The sequence below is a fragment of the Oratosquilla oratoria genome, chromosome 2, assembly GCF_046742065.1.
Source record: "Oratosquilla oratoria isolate Oo_2021 chromosome 2, ASM4674206v1, whole genome shotgun sequence".
Lineage (NCBI taxonomy): Eukaryota > Metazoa > Arthropoda > Malacostraca > Stomatopoda > Squillidae > Oratosquilla > Oratosquilla oratoria.
Window position 1 is genome coordinate 14,829,758 of NC_134778.1, and position 22,598 is coordinate 14,852,355.

General features: G+C 36.8%; 1 protein-coding gene across 12 annotated transcripts in view; it reads left to right on the top strand.

Annotated features, from left to right (window-relative positions):
- beta4GalT7 (beta-1,4-galactosyltransferase 7) overlaps positions 1-22,598 on the top strand; it is a 74,916-nt gene that overhangs the window by 14,997 nt on the left and 37,321 nt on the right. For 11 of the 12 annotated variants that reach the window (XM_076205294.1, XM_076205314.1, XM_076205320.1 and 8 more), the window contains one exon: positions 1,578-1,650. In XM_076205294.1, coding sequence (XP_076061409.1) covers positions 1,578-1,650 — 73 coding nt within the window. Of the gene's footprint in view, positions 1-1,577; positions 1,651-22,377; positions 22,498-22,598 lie in introns of all 12 variants that reach the window. The other variant, XM_076205328.1, reaches the window with a different exon arrangement.

Below are 22,598 nucleotides of genomic sequence, written 5' to 3' on the forward strand. Positions count from 1 at the left end.
TGCAGGGTCTCTCCAGTTATATGGAATTGCCTGGTAACATTTAGAAAGAAGGAAAGGAAAAATAGAACATAAATCACTTCACACCTAGTTAAAGGGTCTAAGATTTGACAGGACATTTCCTGAGGTAAACAGAATTGTCAGGTATTAGAAGTTGTGGAGTCATTACTTCAGACATTGTTGGGGCTTGCTTAGTTGTAATACTTTTTTTGTTTTAATTCAGTGTGTGTTTATCTAATTGTAGTATTCAGGAAAGGAGCAACATTCATTGGGTCCCATCTCATATTCTCCAGTTTATCATATCTAACCTCAAATTCATGTACATTTCCAACTTGTTCTATATCTTTAATTTCTAATTCTATTTAGATTTGATTTCGTATATTGTTTGGGCTTGGGCTAGATCACCTTCTAAGCTATTCCAAGTATTTATGCATATGTATAGAAAAATTTATTTCTTCACATACTTTTGAGATGTGGTATTCCTTAATTTGTTCTCATGACCTCTTAAAGCCCTCCTATCCCTAATCAAGAGATCTCTTCTGTCAATGTAGTTTACCCCATTTAGCAACATGTATACTGTAATCATGTCACTTCTCTCATCAATCTTTAAAAGTTGGCAGACCCAGTGCTTTTAATCTTTCCTCATATTTGTAACTGTCCTAGCAATGAAACCTAATGCTCTGTTAGCTCTATTTCTGGTGCTAATGCACTGTTTCCTGGATTTAAGGTCAGGACTTACTAGAACTCCCAAGTCTCGCATTCATTTTTCTCTTAGAAGGTGTTATCTAAGGTATACCTGCTTTCTGGGTTATATAAACCTATGTTTAACAGACTGCACTTTGAGATATTGAAGTCCATATACCATTTCACTGACCATGTGAACAATTTGTAAAGATCTTCCTGTAGTATCTCGGCATCTTCTCCTGACCTAATTTGGTATCCTATTTTAGTGTCATCCACAAACTTTAACATTACTACTAACCCTATCTTCCAAGTCATTTACATACATAATAAACGATAAGGGACCCAAAACCGAGCCCAGGGGAACTCCACAACTTCCCAATTTTGATTATATATTGTTTATAGTGACCCACTGTTTTCTGTCACTGATCACTGTGTGTGTATAAATATGTAATAATAATAATATGATAATTAAAATAACCAATATATGAATCATAAGATAATGTATTGTAATTACTACAGTGTTGTAATTATGTTTGCAAAGTGAGAGTCACTGGTAAACCATTAACAATAACAATGCTATCAGTGTATAATAAGATTCACTGAGAAAACTTGGAACATTAGTGAAGCGCTAGCATTTTGATAAATGTAATGCTGCTCACTAAGTATGGCTGACTACCTAGTATTGGTCTTTTAGGTCTGAATAGAATGTGATAATACATTGGCTAGGAAAATTTATACATTAGTAAGAATTATGTGTACAGAAAGGTGAGGAAAATTAGGATGAACCATAGCTCAGAGTAGAGGAAGTTTGGTGTGCATTATCATACATGGTTTAGTTTGATAAACTGCATCTTCATGCTTTATTAATACATATCAAATTACATATTGTATTGCAGGCAGAGTGACTGTCACTTGAGAAAGTTTGTGCACCATGAAAAGAAAAAATCTGGACAACACTACCTCAAGGAGGTAAAACAATAATTCAAGTTTGTTATTGCATGATATTCTAAAAAAAATCTTAAGTGAATTTTTTTTTTTAATGTTTTTAAGATTTTTCATTTACCATATGTATCAGTCTCTTCATTGTGCAGGTGTTATTTAATCCCAAGTTGCACTCATTGTATCAGTTGTAGAACCTGAAGTAACCTGTGTAGTATTTGAAAATTTATATTTATGTATGAGATGAAGTGTTTAAGAAGTATGGTGGATCTTTTTGAGGATAGAGAGACTAGTTTGGAGATGAGAATGAGAGTGGGGCTGTGCAAATGAGCTGATAGAAGATGGGTTTATCAAAAGATACTGAGATATTTTGGGCAAATGGAGAGAATTAGTTAAGAAACATAAGCAAAATGAATTTTGTTGTTGTTGCCTTTTCCTAGACTCTCTGATCAAGCAGTCCTGTCTCCCTGGAACTGGGTTTTTCCACAAATCCCTTATAGATTGTATATTGTGTTGTTGGTGTGTGTGATTGTTTACAATGCAGTCTCCCATAATGTGTTGTGGTCATCCATCCTCTTCTAGTAGCTTAGAAGGTGTTGATGGTAGCCAAGCAGTCTGGCCAGGTGGACTCTGTCCTTTCAAGGGAGAGAGGATTTGAAGGGATGGATACGAGGGGGTTTGGGATTCAGGTGTTGTCTTTCAGTTTGTTGATAGAATAGTGACTGCTATGATTATGGATATGCTTCTGGAGGCTGGTGTCTATAGGTTGTGGAGGAATATATGAGATTATTTGTGTGTGATATAGGTATCTGGATTTTGCTTTGATGTTTCTTAATGTGCATGGGTAGCTATGTAGTGTAGTAGGTGTGAAGTGTTTGTTGAGGATGCAGCAAGTGATTGTATGGTTCTCATGTCAAGGTGATCCATGAATTTGTGGACTTTCATTTAATGGTCTGTAGGTGTTGTATTTGTGTAGCCTATAATTATCTTTGTTTTATATGTTGGTGGCAGGATCGGAGGAGGGATTGAGGAAGTTGGTGGCAGAGTTTGGGAGAGTATGTGATAGAAGAAAGCTAAAGATAAATGTGGGTAAAAGTAAGGTGATGAGATGTACAAGGGGTGAAAGTGGCAGTAGACTGGAAGTGAGCATTAAGGGAGAGCGACTGGAGGAAGTGGATAGTTTTAGATACTTGGGTGCAAATGTGGCAGGGAAAGGTGGAGTGAAAGTGGAGGTAGAATGTAGATTGAGAGAAGTGAGTAAATGCCTTGGTGGATTAAAGAGTGTAATGAGGAATAGACATTTGGGAATGGAGGCTAAGAGGAGACTGTATGAAGGAGTGATTGTGCCAACAGCACTGTATGGGGCAGAAACATGGAACATAAGAGAAGAAGAGAGAAAGAGTTTGAATGTGTTTGAGATGAGGTGTCTGAGAAGTATGATGGGGGTTACTAGGCTAGATAGAGTGAGAAATGAGGAGGTGAGGAGGAGAACAGGGGTGGAAAAGGAGCTGGGAGATAGGGTTGATGAAAGACTATTAGGATGGTTTGGACACATGGAAAGAATGAGTGAAGAAAGACTAGTAAAAGAGGTGTGGAAGGCAGATATGGAGGGAGTGTACATGAGGGGACGTCCTAGGATGAGGTGGATGGATGGGGTGAAGGGGGCTTTGGGGAAGAGGGGAATGTCTGTTGAGGAAGGACGGGAGAGGACAGAAGACTGGGGTGAATGGAGAATGGTTGTATATGGATGATGTTGTGATAGCATGAGGTGGAATGGGCGGGTGGATGGGGGGTGAGGTAGTATGTGTGAGCAAAATTTGACGCAGCCCGAAGGGATTTCTCCCCGTCCTCTCATTTTATGCAATGGGGGGACGGGTCGCCGATTTAATGAAGCGGCCTTGCTGTGGATGTGCTGTGTCTTGCGACACTGCTTCTGACCCAGGGCAGTGGACAAGGTGCAGGGATGACCCGTCATTCAGGAGGTGCTAAGATAAGAGGGAGGGTGGAGGGGTGTGGAGTGTATTTGGGGATGGAATGGGTGGGAATGATTTTATGCCTTTTTCTTTTTGGCTACCCCCCTTGTAAGGGGGAAAAAGCCTTGGTATATGTATGTATGTATGTATGTATGTTATATGTTGGTAGTATGTTGTTCTTAGTGAGATTAGAGACCTATGGAGGACTTGCATAATTCATCACTGAGCATATACTTTGTATACTGTAGTGCTGCCAAGAATCTTGGGTGTATGTGTGTGTGGTATGAAAATGTTTTTGTTAAAGAGGTGTGGTGTGTATTTGTGTTCTTTTGTCCAGTTGGTGAGAAGTGTGGGTGTAGATTTGGTTGGGACTATTTTGAGTGCAGTGAACCAGGTGTTGAGTGTGTCGAGGTATGGTTGTAGTATTTCGGCAGCTTTGTCTGTGTTACAGTGTGTGTATGTAATTGTTATGTGGTCTGTAAGAAAAGATTTGTATTTCTGAGGTGTTGGGTGTAGATATGTCGTACAAGTATAGGTTAAAGAGTGCAGGGGATATAACTGAGTCCTCTGGTACTCTGTTCTTAAAGTTTTTGATGTGTAATAATTGGCCATTATATGACACATTGGCATTTGTACCTGCCAGATAATTGGCCAGCCATTTTTTTTGTATTATTGTGTATGTCTGTGTCATATATTTTGTTTGTAAGATTTTTGGCTACCTCCCTTGGAAGGGGGAAAAAGCCTTGGTATATGTATGTATGTATGTATGTAAGATTGTGATAGGGGATGGCATTGAAAGCTTTACCAATGTCTAGTGTTATGAGAAGTGTTCTGTGTGTGGGGCTTATCTGAATTGATGCCATCAAAAACTCTTTGTGTGAGGTTTATCAGAAGAGTGTTTGTGGAGTGTAGTGGTCTAAAACTGTGTTGTGATTCAACAAGGGTGGAATGTGGTGTGAGTTGTAGTATGAGGTGTTCAATGACTGGAGGAAGTGCAGAGAAGTGTGATTGGGCAGTGTGATGCTGAAATGGTTGGGTCATTTTGTGTTTGGGGATTGTAAAGATTTGTTTTAAGTGGATGTTACTTATATTGTCAGGTCCACAGGTGGATAAATGCTTGAGGTTATGGATTATATGTTTTGTCTGGCTGTCTATAGGGGGTGTATAGTCTGGGTCTGTGGGGAAGTCTTTGTTACATCAAATGATGTGTCAGTCTTCACGATGAAGGGTGAGATGGCTTGTCTGTGCAAAATTATTTATGAGTGTGTTTGCTTGTCTGTTTTAGGGTAAATTGACTGTTGTTGTGGTTATTAATGAGAGCATGTCATGTTACTATTTGAGAGTGTAATGCTATTGAGTGCAATTTTTTGGTGTTTGTTTTTGTGATTTAATGTGTTGACAAATGTTTGCCAATTTATTGTTTTTTATTCATGTATTTTGTTGTTGATCTCAGTGTTTAGTGCTTATATTTGGTCTGCTATATTCTGCGGGATAGGTGTGAGGGTATTGTGTGTAAGTGTGTTGCATTTTCTAATGAGGCCTTGGATTTCTGGTGTAAAGTTTGGGTTGTGCACCTGGGGATTTGTTTTGTTTCTGTATTTTGTATGATTGTATTGAAGGTGTGCACAGCAGTGTATATGTCTGTGATTGGTGTACTGCTTTGTGTCTCATTGTTGTTCTGCCTCTTCAGTGAAAGGTCCCCATTTTGCTCTCTTGGAGTTCGTGTATGTATGTTTGCGGTCAAATCTGAGGGCTCCAACCACTTTACATGAAGTTATTGGGATTAGGCAGGGGGAAGAAGATGATTTCAGGAGAGGAGGGGATGTAGTGGGTTTGATGGGGGATATGTGTGTGATTATGGGTGCTGTTAATGATGGTCAGTGAGTCAGATTGTGTTTGTATTTACTTACAGGAAGGGGAGCTATGCTCATGGAGTCCTGCCTTTGTATCTTGCCGTGTTTAGTTTGCTCTTAAATTCATGTATGATTTTTGCACACACTATTGTTTTGTTAGCTGGTATACAGTGAAGAATAACCCAAAACAGCCAAATTTCTTGGACTAAAGGAGTGTATAGTGAAGTACCACAAGGAGCAAGACTCTCACGTGCACTATTTAGCCTTCTCATAAATGATATCTTCACACTAGATCCAGAGCATAACAAAGTATTTACCTATGCAAATCACTAGACAATGGTACTCCAGTACAGCAACTACATAACAGATGCTAAGAACACCCAAACTTAGACACGAAAAAAAAAAACTGAAAAAAGATAGTTATAGAAAAAACTTGAAAAGGAACAGTTTCCCACACAGAGCGATTAATACATGGAACAAATAAGACAACAAAACAGTATGTGCAAATACCATACAAGATTTTAAGATAAAACTTGATGCGGAGAGATACAAAGACGGGTCACCACGAGCATAGCTCCCCTCCTGTATATTACAACTAGGTAAATACAAATAGGTTAAAGAAAACACTGGTTTAGAAAAAATAGAATAGAGGTCTCTCCTCAGAAATCATCAATATCATTGTGTTTTCCAGACGACCATGAGTCAAGGAAATAGTAGTAAAATTTAATCACCTAACCCTCCCATGGGGGGATATATATATATATATATAAATGAATCATTTTGGCAATTTGGTCTATGCCCACCCTCCAAATGGCAGAGTATTGGTTAGAAAGCTGGAGAATACCCATAAGAAGATTAACAACCTCCTTAATGCTGTCGATTTTAATAATGCATGCATACAAGAGAATCTGCTCCCCAGATATTCAAATATATGTATGTATATATGTATGTATACATATATACTGTATATATATATATGTATATATATATATATATGAGTGGTAGGGTGGTGAGTTTAAACGCCAAGAATCCGTTGAAGTTTTATTTCTGACGTTTTGTCCAACTAGGACTTCTTCAGAGTGTACACAAATAGAACAATGACAACTTATATACCCGCACAGCTCACCCCGTTCCCCCTCGGTCAATGCTGCTGCCATCTCTCTTTCGTCTTGCCTCATGGATGATTAGTCCGCTTGCTATCCTTGCCAGCTTGACGAAACCGTCCCGATGGTTGCTGCATGGGAGTGAGGTAATGTATGCTGCCTCAATTGTCCTCCTTTCCTTTCTATCGAGTCCAGTATGGAGCACCTCTGTTTTTTCCCAATCCGGCAAGTGGCCAAATTTGTCGATGTGTACCACTAAAGAGTTAGACGTCCGGTGGGCTTTGATGTCATTTTTGTGCTCAGTTGTCCGCTTGTGAATTCCTCTGCTAGTTTCGCCATAGTAACTAGCGGGGCAGGTTTTACAAGGAATTCTATAAATTAAACTGTTGTCTTCGTTTTCTATTTTGTTTCTAATTTTATTTCTCACAGTGCCGTGTTAGCCTCTCTGTACATGGAGGTACTAGAGAAAGACAATTTCATAGGAATAATGGGCCAAGACTCCACCTGGATGCGGTATGTGGATGATGTACTCGTCGTCGCACCCGCAGATACTGATTTGGATGTTAAGTTACAAGAGTTAAACAAGATAGTACGTGACATCCAATTCACAATGGAACGTGAGAAAGATAACCATCTGGCCTTTCTAGACACAGTAGTATGGAGACGTGGTAACAAGACAGCATTTTCAGTCCACAGAAAATGCACAAACAAAAACGACATCGTGCATTTCTTCTCCGCACACCACAACAAAATAAAAAGTGGAATCGTTATAGGCTTTTTCCTGAGAGCATTTAGGATATGTAGTGAGGAATTTCTCCAGGAGGAAATTAATTGCATTTTTAATATTTTCAAAAAATTATATTACCCAGCAGGCTTTTTATATAGAAATAAGGAAAAGGCGTTACAAATAAGAAATAGGGGTGTCAAAGGAAAAGAGGCTAATGATGAGAACCGTGGGTATCTGTCCGTTCCCAACTCCAAGTGCTCAAACGTCATGGAACAAAGTCTCACCAAGGCAGGCCTGAAACTGGCATTCAGCACGGGGGTAAAAATTGGCGACGTTGTGAGAAATAAAATTAGAAACAAAATAGAAAACGAAGACAACAGTTTGATTTATAGAATTCCTTGTAAAACCTGCCCCGCTAGTTACTATGGCGAAACTAGCAGAGGAATTCACAAGCGGACAACTGAGCACAAAAATGACATCAAAGCCCACCGGACGTCTAACTCTTTAGTGGTACACATCGACAAATTTGGCCACTTGCCGGATTGGGAAAAAACAGAGGTGCTCCATACTGGACTCGATAGAAAGGAAAGGAGGACAATTGAGGCAGCATACATTACCTCACTCCCATGCAGCAACCATCGGGACGGTTTCGTCAAGCTGGCAAGGATAGCAAGCGGACTAATCATCCATGATGAAAGACGAAAGAGAGATGGCAGCTGCATGGAACGATGGGGAACGGCGTGAGCTGTACGGGTATATAAGTTGTCATTGTCTTATTTGTGTACACTCTGAAGAAGTCCTAGTTGGACGAAACGTCAGAAATAAAACTTCAACGGATTCTTGGCGTTTAAACTCACCACCCTACCACTCATTCTGTCTTCACACCTCAATATATATATATATATATATATATATATATATATATATGTCTGTATATATATATATATATATATATATATATATATGTGTGTGTGTGTGTGTGTATATATATATATATATGTATATATATATATATATATATATGGGAAAGGTGGAGGGGGAAACACGGGTCTTTATCTGATTATCGAGTTTATTCCTGACCGGTTTCGCTTACAATAGCTTCTTCAGAGGAGTGTTACTCTGGGTCGAAGTTGGCGGTGTATATAGTGAGTCAGGCCCACGTTCCCTCCTTGCGGAGTGGTTGGTGGCTGGTTCCAGTACATGTCAAACAGCACCGGTACAATATGATACAATAATAGTAATATAATAATAATACAACACAACACGATCTATGATACAATATAAATTATAATATAATATACCAAATCATATCATGGTATATCACATTATAATACAACATAATAATTAGCATCGATACATAATCAATAATAATAAGAATAAATATGAAAATAAATGTCATCGTGATATTTTGTCACCGTGTTATGTCTGAGTTGTCCTGGGCGTCTTTCATTCCGTCCACTCCATTTCTCCCATCTCCCGGCCCGTGCTGTGTCCGGCAGTCATAGATCGTGTTGTGTTGTATTATTATTATATTACTATTATTGTATCATATTGTACCGGTGCTGTTTGACATGTACTGGAACCAGCCACCAACCACTCCGCAAGGAGGGAACGTGGGCCTGACTCACTATATACACCGCCAACTTCGACCCAGAGTAACACTCCTCTGAAGAAGCTATTGTAAGCGAAACCGGTCAGGAATAAACTCGATAATCAGATAAAGACCCGTGTTTCCCCCTCCACCTTTCCCATAATTTGTCCCAATGTCTCTACATATATATATATATATATATATATATATATATATATATATATATATATATATATATACACACACACACACACACACACTTCAACGAACGGACGGCTTAGAAGACGTTCTGAAGAAAATTGAAGTATTGTGGATCCCAACGCAAAGAGAAGTGCCTATTGTATTTACAGGGTGGGGGAAATTGCTCGTGGGGTAGTAGGAAAGTAGGGAAAGAGGAGAAGGGGAGGGATTACTGAGGGAAATGGAAGGAAATGAGGAAGGAGTAGACTTGGCCCAGACAGACAGGCGAAAGGTAAACAAACGGCCCCCCGACGACGATGAAATGTCTAATAAAAATGTAAAGATTAGAAGTATAGATAAGAGCAATACAGTAGAAAGTGATGAGAATATTTTCCAGGGATTTAAAGAGGGTGGGGGGGACACAAACCCCCCCCCGACTGACAAGACTAGAAGAGAAGGTCGATAAGATGATCGAGGACTTGGAGCGTAGGTTTGGTCATGTTAACAATATTATACGGAGGGTTGAAAAATTGGAAGAACTAGAGAAGGCGAACAAAAACTTAACTGATGAAATAGAAAACCTGAAAAGACAGTTAAAAGAAGTAAAGGTGGAGAATGAGGAATTGAAGAGGAATAGTAAAGAAAACAGAGAGGGATGGAAGTCGATAAAAGAAAACAGTAAAGTTGCATTTACTGATATAATTAAACAGCAAATGAGAGAACAAACTGAAGACTCAGTTATTAAAGTGATGAGACAGAAGGAGAATATAGTAAGAGACTTAGCTGACAAAAAGAAATGTATAATTATATTAGGAATGGAAGAGAAACATAACCCAGATAGAACCTCAAGAACCAATGAGGAAAATGAAAAAGTAAGCAGTTTACTAAAATTAGTTCAGGAAGATGAACCAGAAATTATGAAGGAAATTGAGGAAAAATTCAGGCTCGGAAAGTATAGTAAAGATAAGACCAGACCAATTAAGATTAAATTCAGGTCACAAACTATGGCTGAGAATATCTTATCCAAAACAGGGAAACTAGCAACAAGTGAACAATATAAAAAGGTATGGATAAAAAGGGAAATGAATAAAGAGGAAAGAGAGGAGGAAATAAGGAAAAGACATGAAGCTAAAAAAAAAAAACGAGACCAGAACGGAGACAGAAAAACAATTCTACTGGAGAGTAGTGAATATGAAATTGAAGAAATGGAACATAACAGAGAGAAACAGAGAATACAATGGAAATAACAGAAAGTTAAGAGTATCCTACACAAATATAGATGGATTAATAACAGGGCTGAATGAACTGAACAAATATCTGAAAGAAAAAGTTCCGGACATAATGGGAATTGTTGAAACAAAATTAAAAGGTCCACTACCACCCAACAGCATAGGACACAATACATATAATTGTTGGATTAGAAACAGAGAGAAAAAACAAGGGGGTGGAGTTATGTTCCTGACTAAGAAGGATATAAGCATGAAGAATGTCACATATGGGAACAATACAGTAGAGATGATTATGATAGAAGTAGAAGATAGAGATAAGAAGAACAGAAAATTTGTAATAAACTACGTGCCCCCAAAAACAGCCTCGTGGGAAGAGAATGAACATAAAAGCATGTTAGAAGACACAAGAATAACACTAAACAAGATAATGGAAGATGGAGGAAGAATAGTTATGATGGGCGACTATAATTGCAAAGAAATATGCTGGGAAGAGATGACCGTAAAGGGGGGAGAAGACTCATGGGGTAGTGTTCTACTTGAGATGATTACTGACCACACAATGACACAATGGATCCAAGAGAACACCAGGTATAGAAATGAAGAAGAACCATCAAGACTAGACCTAATATTCACATCAGAACCTGAAATAGTGGAAAAGATAGAATACCAGGCACCAATAAGCAAAAGTGACCACATATTGATAGAACTAGAACTAAATGAGAAAAAATACATGAAAAGAAATGAACAATATAAAAAAGGAAGATTGATGTATGAAAAAGCAAATTTTGATAAAATAAGAGAATTCTTCCAAAATGAAAACTGTTAAAGAATACACAAAGAAGATACAACAGTGGAAGAGAAATGGAATATTTTGACAAAAATCTATAAAAAGGGAGTAGAAAAGTATGTCCCAAGACAAAAATAGGAAAAAGAATATATAAAGTGCTGGTACAATAAAAGTTGTAGGGAGATAAAAGATAAGAGAGACAAAGCTTGGGCCAAATGGAAAAAAAACAAAAGACCAGAAAAATGGAAAATATATACTTGTTATAGAAATGAATATGTACAAGCGTGCAGAGAGGAAAAGAGATAATATGAAAAAGATGTCATAGAAAAGTGTAAAGATCAACCAAAACTATTCTACAGATTTGTAAACAACAAACTGAAAAACAAACAAGATTTGGAGAAATTAAGACAAGGAGGAATTGAATACACAGAGGAAATTGAAATGGCGGAAATTATGAACAAACATTTTAAATCTGTGTTTACAAGGGAGAACATACAACCTGAAGAGATTGAATGGAAAGAGAAAGTCCCCCCTATGAAAGAAATAGAAGTAACAAAGAATGAAATATTAACACACTTGAGTAATCTTGATGTCAGAAAATCGCATGGACCAGATGAAATGGCAAACTGGATTTTGAAAGAATGCAGGAATGAACTGGCAGATATAATACATAGCATAATAATCAGTTCATTGAAAGAAGGTAAAGTTCCAGAAGATTGGAGAAAAGCAAATATAGTACCTATATATAAAGGGGGAAATAAAGAAGACCCTAACAACTATAGGCCAGTCTCTCTAACAAGTACAATAGCAGAAATTTGTGAAAGAATTGTCAAAAATAGATGGGTAAAATATTTAGAAAAAAACAACGTGCTAAATCCAAGACAATTTAGATTCAGACAAGGACGATCATGCCTCACCAATTTAATATGTTTCTATTCAAGGCTAATAGATATAATACAAGAAAGAGATGGATGGGCTGATTGCGCATTTCTAGACCTAAAAAAAGCTTTTGACAAAGTACCACATAAAAAGTTGCTTAAGAAATTAGAAACTGAAGGAGGAATACAGGGCAAACTACTAAATTGGATGGAAGACTTTTTGCAAGAAAGAAAAATGAGAGTAGTGATAAGAGACCAACACTCAAAATGGGATGAAGTAATAAGCGGTGTTCCACAATCAACGGTTCTGGCCCCAATAATGTTTGCTATATATATTAATGATATGGAGGAAGGAATTGAAAGCTATATGAGCTTCTTTGCAGATGATGCAAAACTATTGAAAAAAGTGAACACGGAAGAAGATTGTGAATCACTACAGAGAGATCTAAACAAAGTACAGGAATGGAGTAGGAAGTGGGAAATGGAGTTCAATACAAAGAAGTGTAGTATAATGGAATTTGGAAAAAGTAAAAACAGAATAACAGGATCATATAAATTGGGAGAAGAAAGAATAAAAAAAGTAGAAAATGAAAAGGACCTGGGAGTCATTGTTACGAATAATATGTCACCTGAGAAACATATAAATAAGATTTTTGGAGAAACCTATAATTTAATAAGAACAATCAAAGTTGCATTTACATATCTGGATGAAGAAATGGTGAAGAAAATCCTAATCACCCTGATAAGACCAAGATTGGAATATGCAGCAATGATATGGTCACCAAGTACAAAAAAATGTATAAAAAAAACTTGAAAGAATACAAAGAGCAATTACAAAATTGGCACCTACACTCACAAAACTATCATATGAAGAGAGACTAGCAAAACTTGAACTACAGACACTAGAGCAAAGAAGAGAGAGAGGAGATTTGATAACTATTTACAGAATCATGAAAGGCATAGAAATTACTGATAGAGAGAATCTGATAAAATGGGATGACAGAAATACAAGAGGACATGGAAAGAAAATAAAAAAGGATAGCTATAGAAGAGACCTGAAAAAGAACAGCTTTCCTCACAGAGTAATAGACAGTTGGAACAAGTTAGATGAGAAAGTGGTGTGTGCAAAAACAATACATGAATTTAAAAATAGTTTAGATAAAATGAGATATGAAAACGGGACACCACGAGCATAGCTCCCCTTCCCGTAAAATACAACTAGGTAAATACACATATATATGTACACCAGCTCTCTCCAAATTAACATACAAAGATTGTCCAAATTAGAACTACCAACTCTGGAACAAAGAAGAGAAAGAGGAGATCTACTGACTATAGAATTATGAAAGGAATAGAAATCCTAGATAGAGGTGATTTATTATAATGGGACAATGGAAAAACAAGATGACATGAAAAGAAAATCAAAAAGGATAATTATAGAAGAAATCTGAAAAAGAATAGCTTCCCACAGAGTGGTGGATACCTGGAATAGATTAGATAAGGAAACAATTTGTGCAAACACTATTCAAAATTTTAAGAAAAAACTTGATGCAGAAAGATACAAAGACAGGTCACCACGAACATAGCTCCCTTCCCATATATAATTAGGTAAATACAACTAGGTAAAAATATATATACACATACACACATCTGTCAAGGTGACAGCGAAGTTTGGAACTCCAGGAAAAATTCAAGTTTCGTCGATCTCAACAATGAGGGAGGACCTTTGTTGTATTAGTAGGGAAGGTGAAAGCTCGTGGTGTAGTGGGAAGGTGAAGAAAAAGGAGAAAGGGAGGGATTACTGAGGAAAATGGAAGGAAATGAGGAAGGGGACGAATGGGCCCTGGATGCTAGAAGGGGGTGTCAACAAAAGGTGTGCAGAACACCCAGACGAGGTAGAACAGGGGAGCAGAAGTGTCAAAAGCAGAAATATAGATAATAGCAGCTCAATGGTAAGAGAAGATAACTGCTTTTATGGATTTAATGAGGGAGATGACAATCTCCCCCAACTAGTAAATCTAGAGGAGAAACTAAAATGAACAAAGCATGAGAGGTTAGGTTTAACCAATTAACACTAGTTATCCAAAGAGTTGATAAACTGGAAGAATTAAAGGAGAATCAAAACCTAACTAAAGAAATAGAAGAATTAAAAAGACAGTTAAAAGAAGCAAAAGATGAGAATGAGAAATTAAAGAAGAATAATTAAGAGAATAAAGAGTCCGTAGCAAAAGAAGCACAGGGTTGGAGAAAAGTCCAAGAGAACAACAAAATTGTATCTAGAGATATAGTGACACAACAGATGAAAGTACAAACTAAGGACACAGTTATTAACCCCTTCCATATGGTGCTGCCTACATAGGCGACATGGGGAGCAAGTGGATACGCGAGGCTGCCATATCGGCATCTTGATTATATTTATTGTAGTTGTCCCTGCATAATTGACATACTCTCTAAACTGGCTTCATCACATTTTCTATGGTTATCAAAATTCACTGGTGAAAGAGAGAACGATCGATATAAGTGGTGACTATTTTTTATGATGCAAGTATTATGACGCAACATCGTACGTCTGGCAGCTAATGCTGCCCGCGAGATTTTGGTCTGGAGTGAAGTGGTTAAAGTGATGAGAGAGAAGGAGAATATAGTAAGAGACTTAGCAGACAAAAAGAAATGTATAATTACATTAGGGATGGAAGAGAAGTATAATCCAAATAGGACTACAAGAGTAAAAGAGAAGGAAAAGGTAAACAAAATATTAGAGGTTTCAAGGGGATGAACAAGAAACAGGGACAGAAATTGAAGAAATATATAGACTACGGAAATACAATACAGATAAGACCAGACCAATTAAGGTTAAATTCAGGTCACAAACAACAGCAGAGAATATCTTAACAAAAACATGGAAACTAGAAAAGTGATCAATATAAACAGGTATGGATGAAAAGAGAAATGAATAAAGAGGAATGAGAGGATGAGAAAATAAAAAGACTAGAAACTAAGGGAAAAAAATGAGAAAAAAACAGAGTAAAAAAAAGAGAAATTCTATTGGAGAATAGTGGATATGAAAGTGAGGAAATGGTTCATAGCAGAGAAAAACAGAAAACACAATGGAAGTAGTAAAAAATTAAAAGTGTCTTACACAAATATAGATGGATTAATAACAGCCTTGAATGAACTGCATGATTACCTGAAAAAGAACTGAACATAATGGGAATTGTAGAGACAAAATTGAAAGGTCCACTACCACCCAACAGTGTAGGATATGGTGCATATAATTATTGGATTAGAAACAGAGAAGTAAAACAAGGGGGTGGAGTTATGTTCCTGACTAAGAAGGATATTAATGTGAAGAATGTCACATATGGAAAGAATAGAGTAGAGATGATTATGATGGAAGTAGAGGACAGGGATGGGAAGAGCAGGAAGTTTGTAGTAAATTATGTGCCTCCTAAAACAGCTTTGTGGGAAGAGAGAGAGCACAAAAATATGTTAGAAGACACAAATATAACACTAAATATGATAATGGAAGATGGAGGAAGAATAGTTATAATGGGTGACTTTAGTTGTAAAGAAATCTGCTGGGAAGAGATGGCAGTGAAGGGTGGAGATGACCTATGGGGAAATGTACTACTTGATATGATTATAGAACATACAGTGACACAATGGATACAAGAGGATACTAGGTATAGAAATGAGGAAGAACCACCTAATAATCACACCAGAACCCAAAATAGTGGACAAGATTGAATATAAGACACCAATAAGTAAAAGTGACCACATATTGGTTGAACTGGAACTAAATGAAGAAGAATACATAGAAAAAAAAAACAATATAGAAAGGTAAGATTGATGTATGAAAAAACAAATTTCGATAAAATAAGAGAATTCTTTCAAAAAGCAGACTGGGAAAGGATACACAAGGAGGAAACAAGAGAAATGGAATATTTTGACAAAAATTTATAAAAAAGGAGTGGAAAAGTATGTTAGAAGACAAAAACAAGAAAAAGGATATGTAAAGTGTTGGCACAACAAAAGATGTAGGGAGTTAAAAGACAGAAGGGATAAAGCTTGGATAAAATGGAAAAGTCAAAAGACCTGAAAAGTGGAAAATATGTACTAGTTATAGAAATGAATATGTACAAGTGTGCAGAGAAGAAAAGAGAAAATACGAAAAAGATGTCATACAAAAATGTAAAGATCAACCAAAATTATTTTACAGATTTGTAAACAACAAACTGAAAAACAAACTAGAATTAGATAAACTACGACAAGGAGGAGTTGAATACACAGAGGAAATAGAAATGGCAGAAATTATGAACAAGCATTTTAAATTGGTGTTTATGAGGGAGAACATACAACCTAGAGATATTGAGTGGGAGGAGAAAGTCCCCCCTATGAAAGAGATAGAAGTAACAACAAATGAAATAATGAATCACTTGAGTAATCTCGATGTCAGAAAATTGCATGGATCAGATGAAATGGCAAACTGGATTTTGAGAGAATGCAGGAATGAACTATCAGACAAAATACATAGTCTAATAAGCAGTTCATTGAAAGAAGGAAAAGTTCCAGAAGATTGGAAAAGAGCAAAATATAGTGCTAATATATAAAGGGGGAACAAGGAAGACCCTATTAACTATAGACCAGTCTCTCTTACAAGTACAATAGCTAAAATTTGTGAAAGAATTATCAAAATTAGATGGGTAAGGCATTTGGAAAAAAACATACTAAATCCAAGGCAATTTGGATTTAGACAAGGATGATCATGGGTCACAAACTTAATGTGCTTCTATTCAAGGCTAATAGATGTAATACAAGAAAGAGATGAAAGGGCTGATTGTGCATTTCTAGACCTGAAAAAAAGCTTTTGATAAGGTGCCACATATGAAATTGCTAAAGAAATTAGAAACTGCAGGAGGAATACAGGGCAAACTGCTGAAGTGGATGGAAGACTTCTTGCATGAAAAAAAAAAAATGAGAGTGGTGATAAAAGACAAACACTCTAATTGGGATGAAGTGATTAGTGGAGTTCCACAAGGAACATTTCTGGCCCCAATAATGTTTGCTATATATATTAATGATATTGATAAAGGAATTGAAAGTTATATGAGCTCCTTTGCAGATGATGCAAAATTGTTGAAAAAAATGAACACTGTAGAAGATAGTGAGTCGCTATAGAGTGATCTCAATAAAGTATGGGAATGGAGTAGGAAGTGGGAGATGGAATTCAATATTAAGAAGTGTAGTATAATGGAATTTGGAAGAGGCAAAAAAAGAATGGTGGGATCTTATAAATTTGGAGAGGAAGAAATTAAAAAAGTAGAAAATGAGAAGGACCTGGGTGTCATTATTATGAATAATATGTCCCCTGAGAAACATATAAACAAAATTTTTGGAGAAACTTATTATTTAATAAGATCAATCAAAGTGGCATTTATATGCCTGGATGAAGAAATGGTGAAGAAAATACTGGTCACTTTGATAAGACCAAGATTGGAGTATGTAGTGACGACGTGGTCACCAAGTACAAAAAAATGTATAACAAAACTTGAAAGAATACAAAGAGCAATTACAAAATTGGCACCAACACTCTCACAACCATCATATGAAGAGAGACTAGCAAAACTTGAGCTACAGACATTAGAGCAAAGAAGAGAGAGAGGAGACTTGATAACTATTTATAGAATCATGAAAGGCATAGAAACTATTGATAGAGAGTATCTAATAAAATGGGATAGTAGAAATACAAGAGGACACGGAAAGAGAATCAAGAAAGACAGTCATAAAAGAGCTCTGAAAAAGAACAGCTTTCCCCACAGGGTAATAGATGTTTGGAACAAGTTAGATGAGAATGTGTTGTGTGCAAAAACGACACAAATTTAAAAACAGTCTAGATAAAACGAGATATGAAGACGGGACACCATGAGCATAGCTCCCCTTCCCGTAAAATACAAATAGGTAAATACACATTAAATACTTGATAGTGAAAATCATCAGGAAAATAAGCATTCTGAAATCAGTAGCAAGCATGGGCTTTGATCATCTGAAGGAAGCTCTAATCAGCTTGTAAACAGTTCTTGAGAACCTTAGAGATATTTTCTCAGCAAGCAAGCATGGGCTTTGATCATCTGAAGGAAACTCTAATCAGCTTGTAAACAGTTCTTAAGATACTTTCTTAGCATGGTTCTTGGTAATCAAGGAAAAATATAGATATTCTATCTGCATACTGTAACCAAAATCCTCCCCATAGAACACATGAAAATAATAGTTACACAGATCTATACAAGAGCCCTCACTCCTATTCATCTATTTTATTGCATTGCACCAGCACAACCAACTGAATGAAAAAACAGTATACTACTCAAAGATCTGCACAACACATCCACATAAAAGCACATTCACACTCAAATCACAAAACAAGCATTTCAGAACTGACCACCAAACTCCATACTCACCAAACCACTCAAAAAAAAAAAAAAAAAAAAAAAAAACACTAGCAAGACTGCATTCAGGTCAACATCCAGTACTAAAACATTACCAACACAGAATAGGCCTATCCACAGAAACAAATTGCTCTAGATGCAACCATCACACAGAAGACACCAAACACTTTATCTTACATTACCTCACCCTAAGCATACCTGGACTACAATTTTTTATGTATTTTATTTATTCACTTATCTATTTATTTCTATTATTATTATTATTATTTTATATTTATTGTATCTTTATCATACATATATATATTTCTTGAGTGACTTATGAACCAGTTTGGTAGGTGTTGCTGGTTACATGGGGGTCATGGTTTCTTTACAAAAGAAGTCTGGGGCAACAAATTGATGGATTGATTCCATGCACCCTTTTGAATACAATTGTATATTCATTATTGCCCTTATCAGCTGTCCTTGCACCAACCATACACAACCACATATTCCACCCCCATTCACCATCCCTCCCTCTCTCTTTTCTTGGCTCCTGGATGACAGGTCTTCCCTGTATCTTGCCCACTGCCCTGGGTCAGATGCAATGCAGCAAGACATAGCACATCCACATCAAGGCCACTTCATTTATTCAGCAAACTCCCCTCTTCATCCTCTCATGCAGATAAAGAGAAGATGGGGAGAAATCCCTTCGGGCTGCATCAAAATATCATTCACATATTTCCTAACCCTCCATCCCCCACCCACTCCCTTCCATGCATCACAGCATCTTACATACACAACCATTTTCCACACACCTCTACTGTCTTCTCCCTTCCTTGCTCAACAGACATCCCCCTCTTTCCCAACGCCCCCTTTTATCCTATCCATCTCATCCTTGGTTGCCCCCTCATGTTCAATCCATTCACCTCTGCCTTGCACATATCTTTTACTATACTTTTTTCATTCTATCCATGTGTCCAAACCATCCCATTACTCTTATCAACCCAGTCTCCCAACTCCTTTTCCACCTCTGCTCTCCTCCTCACCTCTTCATCTCCTCATTTCTCACTATCCAGCCTAGTAACACCTACCATAATTCTCAGACATTTCGTCTCAAACACATTTAAACTCTCTCTTCCTCTCTGATCTTCCATGTTTCTGCCACATACAGTGTTGTTGGCATAATTACTGCATACTATCTCCTCTTAGCATCCATTCCCAAATGTCTATTTCTCATTATACTTTTTAATACTCCAAGGCATTTACTTGCCTCTCTCAATCTACATTTTACCTCCACCTCCACTCCTCCCTTTCCCACCACATTTGCATCCAAGTAGACTTCAGCATTAAGAAATGTAGTATAATGGAATTTGGAAAAAGTAAAAAAAAAAGAATATCAGGAGAATATAAAATCATTGCAAAGAAAGTAAAGAAAGTTGGTTCCGAAAAGAACCTAGGGGTAATCATCACCAAAGACATGTCCCCAGACAAACAGATAAACAAAATAGTCAGAGAAACCTACAATTTATTAAGATCAATAAAGGTGGCTTTTACTTGGATGAGGTAATGGTAAAGAAAATACTAGTCACACTGATAAGACCAAGATTGGAGTATGCAGCAACACTATGGACACCCAGTACAAAAAAGAATATAAGGAAAATAGAATGAATCCAAAGAGCAACAATAAAGATGGCCCCAACACTTTCAAAACTGACATATGAGCAAAGATTGTCACCTTCGAACAAAGAAGAGAAAAAGGAGATCTGTTGGCCATTTACTGAATTATGAAAGGCATGGAAGTCCTTGACAGAGAAGACTTATTAAATTGGGATAGAAGAAAAACAAGGGGACATGAAAAGAAACTCAAAAAGGACAGTTATAGAAGAGATCTGAAAAAAAATGGCTTTCCACACAGAGTGGTGGATGTCTGGAACAAATTGGATGAAACAATAGTGTGTGCAAACACCATACAAGAATTTAAGAACAAACTAGATGTTGCAAGATACAAAGATAAGTCACCATGAGCATAGCTCCCCTTCCCGTATAATACAACTAGGTAAATACAACTAAGTAAATACTTACTCCAGCTTCTCTCCCTTAATACCCACTTTCAATTTGCTGCCATTCTCTCCCCTTGTACATCATCATCTTTTACCCACATTTATCTTAAACTTCTTTTGCACAACTGTCACTAACTTCCTTAATCCCTCCTCTGATCCTGTTATAAGTGCAGTGTCATCAGCAAACAACAACTGGCTTATCTCCCATTTTTTTTCCATTTTCTTTAACCATCTTCAATCCTTGGCTCATTACCCTTGTATTTACCTCTTGCACCACCCCACTGTGTATACAGTGAACAGCCATGGCAACATGACACATCCCTGGTGAAGTCCCACCTTCACCTCAAACCACTCACTCTCTCCATTTCTACTCTGCCGTCCTGTCTACTCTGTCATAAACCTTTTCCAAATCTATAAAGGCCCACAAAACATTCTTAACTTTTCCTAAATCTTTTTAATATATCTGCCTCACCACGAAAATCTGATCCATGCAACACCTACCTGTCCTAAACCCACATTGCTCCTCACCAATTACTTCCTCTGTGCCTCTCCTTATCCTCTCAATCAAAATGCTCCCACAATCCTTCCCAACTGCACTCAACAAATTGCTGTGAAACTGTGAAACTACTACACTCACATTTGTCCTCCTTTCCCTTGTAAAGCAGAGCTATACAGGTACTCCTCCAGTCCTCTGGCATTCTACTCTCTTGTAAACAAACACTAAACAACCTCACCAGCCAGTCCACCATCACTATACTTCCCTTTTTTAGACACTCCACATGACACCCATCTAACCCAGGTGTCTTACCTGCTCTCATCATTTTAACCACTTCAGTATAATGCTGCCCATGTAGGGGTCATGAAGTGCGAGTGGGTACATGAGGATGCCAGCATCAGCGTCTTGATTATATATATACATATATATATATATATATATATATACAGTATATATATATATATATATATATATATATATATATATATATATATATGATTTATATATATATATATATATATATATATATTTTTTTTTTTTTTTTTTATACATGAGTGACCCCCTGATTCTGTGAACTGGTTTGATCACATTTTCTGTGTTCATTATTACTCAGAGTAAAAGAGAATGAGTAATACAGCCCTGACTTTACATTTTATAATGCAAGTAGTGTGTTGCATCATACATATGGCAGCCCATGCTCTGCATGAGAAATAGACTTGTACTGAAGTGGTTGACAACTGTTTGCACCTCATCTTTTCTTATTTCTCCTCCATTTTCCTCATTCATCACTGTCATTTTCTTAGTGGCTCCCACTGCAACTACCTTCCCCTCCCTATCCTTCTTCACATATTTACCTAGTTGTACAGACTCGTATGTACGGATATGTATTTTTCTTCTCAAGCATGGTATTATCCATCACAAAATCTCTTTGAATACACATTGCATTTTCTCTTTAATTTCATTCCTTCCAGACACACTGTTCTTTCCAATATATATATTAGCAGATTATTGATCTAGTGATCTATTGTTGGGGATATACAGCAGTAGGTGTAAGGTTTATATTTTTTCATAGGTGTAAAGTGTGAAACCAAATGTGTAGCTAGGTTATATATATGTATAATTGTAGTTCAGCAGAAGTATGATTAAATTGTATAATGTCACATTTGTCAAAAGAAAAAAAAACATTTAATGAAATAGAGCAAACACAGATTCTAATCTGTCCTTTTGAACATATACATGCAGTCTTATTTCTGAGTTTCTGACCTTTTAATGCATGTTTTTCACTTTTGTGTATCTGTTAACAATAAAGGCATTGCACTTTTGCACTTGCAATTCATTGTTGCATATGATTGCTCTGCCTGCTTGCAGATGTGATGCGTATTGATGATTAATGTTTTTTGTCTGTTTGTTAAGTGATAAATCTGGTTTCTGCATGGTGTTTGATTTTTTTGTTTCCAGGATTCACCGTGGTTTGTATGTAATTGAGAAAACATCTGGAAGACAGGAGTCTCGAATAATGTCCTTTATGTATTCACATATAATCAACTGGAATAATTAGCTTTGGTGTTTTCTTTAAAGGTATGAACATAATTTCTTGAATTGTCCTCGTATCTTTATTGTAAATCAACCTATTAACGAAAATAATTGTAAACAAGTTATGTATCTCATTTGTTTTTATA